This window comes from Littorina saxatilis, linkage group LG14, assembly GCF_037325665.1.
Source record: "Littorina saxatilis isolate snail1 linkage group LG14, US_GU_Lsax_2.0, whole genome shotgun sequence".
In the NCBI taxonomy this organism is placed as follows: Eukaryota; Metazoa; Mollusca; class Gastropoda; order Littorinimorpha; family Littorinidae; genus Littorina; species Littorina saxatilis.
The window spans coordinates 17,968,618-17,978,617 of record NC_090258.1 but is presented as its reverse complement, the minus strand read 5'-3'; the positions used below and the strand labels follow the sequence as shown (position 1 = coordinate 17,978,617).

Below are 10,000 nucleotides of genomic sequence, written 5' to 3'. Positions count from 1 at the left end.
GATGCACAGTTCTGTAGGTTCATCTCGGTATTCCACCCCCTCGGCTTTCTGTTGTAAATATTAAGCTGAGTGATCGAATGTGGAAGCTACGTTTGGTCAAAGGTCACAGAAGATTTGCGTCGTGCAGCGAAGGAAAGAATCGCGATCTTGTTTCCGACTCACTCAGTACCTCTTTGTTATATTTAGTCAAGTTTTGACTAAATATTTTAACATCGAGGGGGAATCGAAACGAGGGTCGTGGTGTATGTGCGTGCGTGTGTGCGTGTGTGTGTGTGTGTAGAGCGATTCAGACTAAACTACTGGACCGATCTTTATGAAATTTGACATGAGAGTTCCTGGGTATGAAATCCCCATACGCTTTTTTCATTTTTTTGATAAATGTCTTTGATGACGTCATATCCGGCTTTTCGTGAAAGTTGAGGCGGCACTGTCACGCCCTCATTTTTCAACCAAATTGGTTGAAATTTTGGTCAAGTAATCTTCGACGAAGCCCGGGGTTTGGTATTGCATTTCAGCTTGGTGGCTTAAAAATTAATTAATGACTTTGGTCTTTAAAAATCTGAAAATTGTAAAAAAAAAATAAAAATTTATAAAACGATCCAAATTTACGTTTATCTTATTCTCCATCATTTGCTGATTCCAAAAACATATAAATATGTTATATTCGGATTAAAAACAAGCTCTGAAAATTAAATATATAAAAATTATTATCAAACTTTTTTTTTCGAAATCAATTTAAAAACACGTTCATCTTATTCCTTGTCGGTTCCTGATTCCAAAAATATATAGATATGATATGTTTGGATTAAAAACACGCTCAGAAAGTTAAAACGAAGAGAGGTACAGAAAAGCGTGCTATCCTTCTCAGCGCAACGAATACCCCGCTCTTCTTGTCAATTCCACGGGCACTGCCTTTGCCACGGGCGGTGGAGTGACGATGCTACGAGTATACGGTCTTGCTGCGTTGCGTTGCGTTCAGTTTCATTCTGTGAGTTCGACAGCTACTTGACTAAATATTGTATTTTCGCCTTACGCGACTTGTTTTTCATTCTGCTTGCTCGGCTTTGTTAGATGTTTGCATATCTTGTTGCTATTTTCTTTGCTTTTATTATTGTTTCTTATCTGTGCTTCGTTTATCGATGCAACGTCCTGTGCACGGGTCAAAATGTGTGTGTCAGGGGTCGTTTTACTTGAACTTGACGTTCGTGTTTGTGTCGAAACACAGATACACGCACTCGATGACTCTGTAAGAAGACAAAACATATCGCTAGGTTTCATTTGTTTTTGATGAATGTATGACCTTTCATGAAGTAGTTTTGTTTTTTGTTTACTTTTGCCAGTTTGCCAGTTCGTTTTTGGAACTTTGCAAAGCAGTGTCGTGTCGTCTGTTTAGGTCTGGGGAAACACCAATGAAAAGAGCCGAAGAATCCCCGAGCGTTTCTATTGGGTTTGCTTTTGATTATCAATGTATAACCTGCTTCCTGCAACTATGGTAACCGGGGATTTATTGCCTGGGGAATATGAGATTTATTTCCCAGGTGCTTGTGAATGAAAACTCGTGAAAATGATGACAAGTTTTCTTATCTCGATTGAACTTGTAGTAGTTGATTTTTGATTTTTTTTAAACAAGTTCAACCACCACCAAACGCGTTTATCGTTTGTTTCGTTGTGCTTTAGACGGATGACATGATCAATCTACGCAGTGTGCACATCAATAAACAGCTGTACGAACATTCTTCGATTTATAAGAATTAACGCATTAACATATCAACACACACACACACACACACACACACACACACACACACACACACACACACATACACACACACATACACCCACACACACACACACACACACACACACACACACACACACACACACATACATACACACACACACACACACACACACAAACACACAGACAAAGATATCCTGTTCACTCGTGTAGCCTACACCGCAAAAGTCATGCATACACAGATACACAGACACACTTTTCCACAAACTGATCCCAACCCCCCAACCCAACCAATCCCCCCCCCCCCCCGGCTCCCCCCCCCCCGGCTCCCCCCCCCCCCCCCCCAACCGACACTCACCCCACCCACCCACCACCCCCCCCCTCCCCCCAACCACCGCCCAAACACACTGACCTGCTGAAACGACAACCCGATCCAAACAGGGCCGATAATCACGGCATCGGAGGTGAACAAGTCTACCTTGGACAGCTCATGAATATCACGCAAGGATACGAGATGGCCGCCATCCATCTGACACATGCTGTCAGCATCGTTCCAAGACTTGGGCATCTTGTAGGAACCGTAACAGCTGTCTCGATAGTGGAAGTAGCCAGACTTGCAGCCTCCGTTGTCGGATGCAGCTATCGGGTACGACGGGTCTGGAGGAAGGAGAGAGGCCAGAAAGAAGTAAGCTAATTATTCTTCATGTCTTCACAGCAGTCTTAACCTTACTAGTTAACGGGTGAGAAATAGTAAAGCCGGATATTAATTGGGGGAAGTTGACTTCGAGAAGTCCACATCACGAAGCTCGGTGCACGAAGCGTCATCACTTAATTATACGTAAAAAGACTTCTCGAAGTGTTGGCGAAGTCATCTTCGGACTCAAATAAAATAGGCCTTGAGAGTGTCGGTAAGCAAAAGGAGTAACTGCAAACGCCAAACAAATGTCAATCTGCGAGTGAACGACTATTTTCCTTTAACGGTGCAGTACACTTTAGACAGAGAGTACCTGAGAGGTGAGAGGAGAGGAATGTAGAGAGGGAGCGGGGCATGGAGGGGGAGAGAGAGAAGGTGAGCAAGAGGAGACTGAGGGAGAGAGAAGAAATAGAGAGGGAGGGCGCGAAAAGGAAGAGAGGGAGAGAGAGAGAGAGGGAGAGAGGGAGAGAGAGAGAGGGAGAGAGAGAGAGAGAGAGAGAGGGAGAGGGAGAGAGAGGGAGAGAGAGAGGGAGAGAGAGACGTAAGACGTAAGACGCAAGACATTTTATTGATTAAACACACAAGGTTCATTTCAACGGGGAGGGGGGGGGGGGGGGTCAGTAATACATGCCGTGTGTTTGTATTTATGGACAATCACCCGGTTTTATCTCTTTCTCTCTAACATATCTACTCACACGAACGCACGCACGCTCTCACTCTCTCTCTCTCACTCTCGTTTTCTTAAACATAAAGACATATCCAGCGCATGAATTAACAATATGGATAGGTGCAACGACAAACAAGTTTACAGTGCTAACATACATTATCGGCTTTCAATCATGTTCTATCGTTCCACAGCACAGACTCTCTCTCTCTCTCTCTTTCTCTCTCTTTCTAACCTACAAACATTTCCAGCGCATAAATCAACAATTTGAATAGGTACAACATCAACACAGGTGTACTACACCAGCATACATTATTTGCAATCAAACCTGCTCTAACATTCAACGGCACAAACTGTTCCACATTGGGTAACTAGTCCAAAAAACTTTTTCTTTTTTGAAAAACACGATATAAGAATCTGGCCACATGCACCACTGAATCTCCTTTATCTACAGACATAACACGTCGAATACTGTTCGCATCTTCACTCTGGGTTTTTTCTCTTAGTATTTTGACATCAAGTCTATAATCACAATATCCTTTGCATACAAACAATACATGTTTCTCGTCTTCCACGTCCTCTCTGCATACAGGGCAAATCAAAAGGCCCGGTACAACGTCAGTTCAATAGCGACATTTGTGAGTGTTTATGGGTGAAATACCAAATCGAAATTGTATGTATGCATCTCGAAAACAGCGGAGCTGAATATGGTCTATATACACTTCAGCGCGAATTTCTTGTTTAAAGAGCATGTCACGTTTCCATATATATCACTAAGGTGATTATGAAACGGTTAGTTACTACTAACTAACTAACCACACCACGATCCACTCTCGCAGTCATACAATTAAAATAATAGAGACAACAAAAGTATAAGTTTCAGACGCCTGTTTATGTAAAAACTCGCCACCTCCCTCGAGACTTCACTCAAAATATGTTCTTTTACGTTCACAAAACGTAAAAAACCCGTGGTCACTGACAAAATGCCAGTTAGAAAATAGAAAATTATAGTAACACGCTGATCCCGTGTAAAGATAAGAAAATACGACTGTTCTGCTCCAAAAGTGCTAGTTCATGAAGGTGTCACACACCCCACGTCGTCACTACTCGAGTATAATCACAGATAGCAAAAATAACAACGGTGGTCAACGGGGTGCAAAGACATGGTGCACTTAGCTTTCTTTGGCCACTGGGTGGACGGCCTGTAATTAGTCTTTTTAGCCTCCACAACTGCTCCGTCGAATGAAGTGCTGGTTAGCGTGGTGACGAAGCAGGGAACTGTGGAGGCATCAGGCGCCGCACCCAGTCGCTGGTTAGCTGGTTCGCTGGTTAGCTGGTTAGCCGGTTTGCTGGTTAACACGTCTGCAGCTAGCAGTGTCCCGCAAAAAGCAGCCGAACAGAAGTTAGGAAGGCTACAAACAGAAAGCATCGGTGCACTAAACATGTCAGCTACCCCTCACCCTCCACCTTTAAACATGTCATCTTTACATATCTCATCGAGCACGTGGGCCAGCACAAATGAACTTTTCACAACAACAAAACAGCCGTTTTCCGTCCTTCTCTCCCTATCTGCAAAAACCATATACAGATTAGTATTTTAGCGTCACAGAGAGCAAATTATGCGCTAACCTGGAAAGAACAACAGAGAGTATTTCATTCCACAAACACAGACTCGTCAACAGCGTTAAATAATGATTTATTACCTCAAACAGCCTATGAATGTAGCACTCTCATGGAAGCAAAACCCGCTTCCTCCCTGGAATGGCCTCTGTTCGTCAACAGTGACAACAACATCCAAAAAAAACCTTGCCGAATACTTATGCGAAGACCATCGCACGGCGAAGGAAAATTGACGACTCGTCCTCAGCGAACATGTGGCGGTGAGAAGGTGACATCTCGTTGAAGTTCCTCTAGAGTGCCCGAATATTCTATTCGGTGAAGACCCTCATACTCTAGAAACCGCTGTATCGATCCTTCTTCTTCTGCCGCTGAGTGTCAAGTGCCAAGTTACCTTGTCTCAAACAGACCACCTTGAAAATAACACGTGACTGACCTTGTCACATATCAAGTTCAGCTATCCACAATTCTGCCTCGCAAAGCAGAATTTCCCCCGAAAAATCCGTGCGCCACAAAATCCGTGCTCTGCGCTGTCAGCAAAACTCTGCCGCATAGCCCCGACTCACGCACAGGCGCTTTCAGTCGCAATTGACCAAGAGAAGGCACCCCACTGAGTGACACTTTCTTGGTCTATGTCACTAGATCGTGACACACCTCCCCTCTTCAAGACGAAACCTCGGTTTCGCTCCCAGTCATGTTCTCCTCTACAGCCCGAGAGAGAAAATCGGCTCCAACATTGTTGGCGCCCGGAATGACGCGTACCGTGAATTGGTACGGTTGGAGAATCAACGCCCAGCGCATAAGTCTGGCGTTTGCCAACCTTGCAACCTGAAGATATTGCAGAGGTTGATGGTCTGTTTCCAGACAGAAAGGTCGTCCTCAAGAACGAGCAACCCCTCGTTTCACCCCTGATGACTGCAACCTTCTCTGTCTTCTTGTCTTTGTTCTTCTGGTCTTTGTTCTTCTCCCCGTAGGCAGTCCTCTCTATGTAGGCGCGCAGCAGGTTGGCGTGGTACAGGCGTGCTTTCCCGTGCATCATGATCCTGTAGTCGTTCTGGCCCACCCTCGCTGTCACCTCAAAAGGTCCTTGCCACTGAAGTTGTAGCTTGTTGTGTTTGACAGGTAGAAGTAGCAACACCCGTTCTCCGATCTTGAAGCTGCGCGGCCGTGCCTTGCGGTCGAATCCTCGCGCGTAACGCTGTGCTGCTCTTCCCAGGTTCTCTTGAGCCAGTTTGCAGGTCTCTTCAATCCTGTTCCTGAGTTCTACGATGTAGGTCGCTGTTGTCTGCACCTCCTCGTCAGCTTCTTCGTCCGTCCAAGCCTGACGCAGGATAGCCATGGGACCGCGTACCTGTCTGCCGTACAACAGCTCGAATGGGGAAAAACCCATGCTCTCCTGAGGAACCTCGCGGTATGCAAAAAGCAGTGCTGGGATGTACCTGTCCCACGTGCGTGGTTTCTCCTGAGCCAGTTTCCTCAGCATGGTTTTCAGGGTACCATTGAACCTTTCCACCAGTCCGTTGCACTGGGCATGGTAAGGAGTGGTGAAGTGCTGCTCCAGTGATAGCAGTCGTGCTGCCTCCGCCATCACTCCTCCCGTGAACTGAGTGCCTCTGTCGGTGAGTACTTCTGATGGAATTCCCAGCCGGGACCACATGGTAACCAGTGCCTCAGCTACTCGCGTAGCTTCGATCGATTTCAGAGGGATCGCCTCTGGGTATCGAGTGGCGTAGTCCACCATGGTCAAAATGTATCTGTTTCCGTCCTCAGACGCAGGCAAGATGGGCCCGATGATGTCAACTGCCACCCGACGAAAGGGTTCGTCGATGAGCGGCATCTTCTCTAAGGGGACCTTCCTCACCCTCCCTTTGGCAACCACCTTCTGGCACTTATCGCATGACGCACAGAAACGTCGGACATCCGTGCAGATGCCTGGCCAATAGAAGTGGCGCCACACACGGTCCGTGGTCTTCTTGGTGCCAAGATGACCTCCAAGGATTGAGTCGTGTGCCGTTGCCATGACTCCCTCGCGAAACTCGCGAGGCACGACAACCTGTTTGAAAGCACCTTCTTTGTTGCTAAACTCACGGTAGAGCAACTTCTTCTCCCAGAGGAACTTTGACTTCCCATGCTTCCCGCTCAGCTTCACCTTCCCCGACTTCGCGTGCTCCCGAGGAGTAGCTAATGTCGGGTCAGAATCCTGAGCCTTCGCGAGAAGCGCGGGGGTCACGTTCCCCAGGGCAGCTCGTGCAGCAGGTAGGGGTTTGAGAGGTTTGTCCTCTCGCTCCGCCTGTGCCCGCGTGAGCACTGAAATGACGTCGGGAGACCTTTAAACGGGAACCTCCCTGGTGACGCCGTCCACAAACTGGACACGGTTCCCAATGAGCAGGTCGCATGGAGGATCGTCCATGACGACGGCCACAATGGTCCCCGTGAACAACGGTGTTACGACCTTGATCACAGCCGTGTTCAGGTCGTAAGCGTGAGATGCCTCGGCCATTCTCACCCTGATGCTGTCTCCTGTGTAGGCCATAGCTGGAACTAGACTCGCCCGTACCACTATCATGTCTGCCCCGGTGTCCCGCAGACCTTCGCCCTTCACTCCGTTGACGTAGACGTTGCAGTGGGGCTGGAAATGTTTCCTGGAGCACGGAACGCAGAGTTGTGGAATTGTGCATGAGCTCGTGACGTCCCTGAACTCCTCACTGCCCACAAAATGTACGCCCTTCTGGTCAGCCTGTCGCTTATGGCAGTCCTTCTTCACGTGGCCCCGCTTGTTACAGTAGAAACACTGGATGTCAGTTCTGGAACTTGATCCCTTGTGTCCCTGATCGTCCTTCCCGTCCTTGGGTCCTGAAGAACCTGAATTTCCTGATTTTCCCGGCCGTGAGCCTGAAGATTTGCCGGAGATCGCCTGGGCGTCCTCGTGTACTCTGATCCAGTCGGCTGCCTCCTGAGTAGTCTTTGGCTGGTGCTCCTGCACGAAGGTCACCACCTCAGGTCGCAGGCTGGACATCAGTTGTTCCATGACAATGAGGTCGGCAAGGTCGTCGACGGTCCAGTTCTTCTCGGCCATCTCCACCCAGCGCCGCAGGTACAGATTTAGACGTGCCACAAACTGATGACTCAGCTCGCCGCTCAGTCTCTTGCTGTTCCGCAGACGTCGTCGGTAGGCCTCGGCAGTCAGGTTGAAGCGCTGGAGTAACGCCTTCTTTAGTGCCCGATAGTCCCTCGCCTCGTCGTCATCCAAAGCGTTGTAGAGCTGCAATGCGCGTCCCTTTAAGCAAGTGCTGAGGCGGCTAGCCCACGTGGCCTCTTCCCACTTCTGGTCAGATGCAATACGCTCAAACCGGCGTAGAAAGTCGTCGAGCTCGTCTTTGTCATCGTCGAACGTCGGCAGTCTCGTACGGTCAGCAACAAACGTCGGCGCGCTAGCCTGAGTAAGCGTACCCTTCTCGGCCTGTAGCCTAGCTAGCTCTAGCTGGTGCTCGCGTTCGGCCTGTTTGTCCTGTCTGTCACGTTCGGCCTGTCGTTCTCTTTCTTGTCTGTCAAGTTCGGCCTGTCGTTCCTGTCTCTCAAGTTCGTCTCTCTTTTCCTGTCTGTCACGTTCGTCTTTCTTTTCCTGTCTGTCTCGTTCTGCCTGTCGTTCTCTTTCTTGTCTGTCAAGTGCGTCCTTCTTGTCCTGTCTGTCACGTTCGGCCTGTCGTTCTTGTCTGTCAAGCTCTTCTTTTCTCGTCTGTCGCTCTATGTCTTCCCTACGTTCCAGCTCCTTGCGTTTAACCAAACTACGCGCTCTAACGCGTGCGTCACGCTCTGTCTGTTCCTCACTGCCAGGAGTCTCAAAAGTTATTCTTCTCGTAGGAGATCCCCCTGTAGCCATGGTTAGTTTAGAAAAGCTTTATCACAAAAGTAAGTCTAACGCAGCTATAGCTAGAACACGCGGTGATGAAACAATGGATACAAAAATCCAGCAACCAGAAAATGCAGAAGAAAAATCCAAACGGTGTAGAACAAAACGCGTAGCCTACTTTATGGCTGCTTTTTGCGGTAAAACAGAGTGTTTCCCACAGCCGTGGCCTACTTTATCGGCTGCTTTTTGCGGTGAAACAGAGTGTTTCCCACAGCCTTGGTTAGGACAGAAATACTCGGACCCTTCCCCCCCAAATTCCAACAAAGTCAAAATATGGAGAAAAATCCAAGTAAAACAAGACGGTAGAAATGTAATCTGTTACAGAATGCGAAACAACAATGTAGAGAACACTGAGTAAAACGAATAACAAATCCGCTAACCCCGCTCAGCTCTCTGCAACGGAAAACTCTGAACGTACAACAACAAAGATTCACAAACAAAGGAAAGGGAAGTAATCACAGTTAGCGCATACAATAGCTCACAAATTACAATTTACATTTCCTGCAAGATGTGAATCGCTTAAGGTGTGGTATATGATCAAAACTATACAAAAAAGGGTAGCACCAAGCAAAAAATAAGTCGAGCACTGACGAGATTATCTGCTCTTAGCTATCCTTAATTGGTGGGTCTTTATCAGTTGGAAATTAACTGAGTAAATCCCGGCTTGGCCCCCATGTGTCACGTTTCCATATATATCACTTTAAGGTGATTATGAAACGGTTAGTTACTACTAACTAACTAACCACACCACGATCCACTCTCGCAGTCATACAATTAAAATAATAGAGACAACAAAAGTATAAGTTTCAGACGCCTGTTTATGTAAAAACTCGCCACCTCCCTCGAGACTTCACTCAAAATATGTTCTTTTACGTTCACAAAACGTAAAAAACCCGTGGTCACTGACAAAATGCCAGTTAGAATATAGAAAATTATAGTAACACGCTGATCCCGTTTAAAGATAAGAAAATACGACTGTTCTGCTCCAAAAGTGCTAGTTCATGCAGGTGTCACACACCCCACGTCGTCACTACTCGAGTATAATCACAGATAGCAAAAATAACAACGGTGGTCAACGGGGTGCAAAGACATGGTGCACTTAGCTTTCTTTGGCCACTGGGTGGACGGCCTGTAATTAGTCTTTTTAGCCTCCACAACTGCTCCGTCGAATGAAGTGCTGGTTAGCGTGGTGACGAAGCAAGGAACTGTGGAGGCATCAGGCGCCACACCCAGTCGCTGGTTAGCTGGTTAGCCGGTTCGCTGGTTAGCTGGTTAGCCGGTTCGCTGGTTAGCCGGTTTGCTGGTTAACACGTCTGCAGCTAGCAGTGTCCCGCAAAAGGCAGCCGAACAGAAGTTAGGAAGGCTGCAAACAGAAAG

The 10,000-nt window shown here is 47.5% G+C and overlaps 1 protein-coding gene across 1 annotated transcript in view; it reads right to left on the bottom strand.

Annotated features, from left to right (window-relative positions):
* LOC138946533 (macrophage mannose receptor 1-like) overlaps positions 1-10,000 on the bottom strand; it is an 86,806-nt gene that overhangs the window by 10,638 nt on the left and 66,168 nt on the right. Inside the window, exon 39 of the mRNA XM_070317975.1 lies at positions 2,151-2,395. Within this exon, the coding sequence (XP_070174076.1) occupies positions 2,151-2,395 (245 nt within the window). The remainder of the gene's footprint in view (positions 1-2,150; positions 2,396-10,000) is intronic.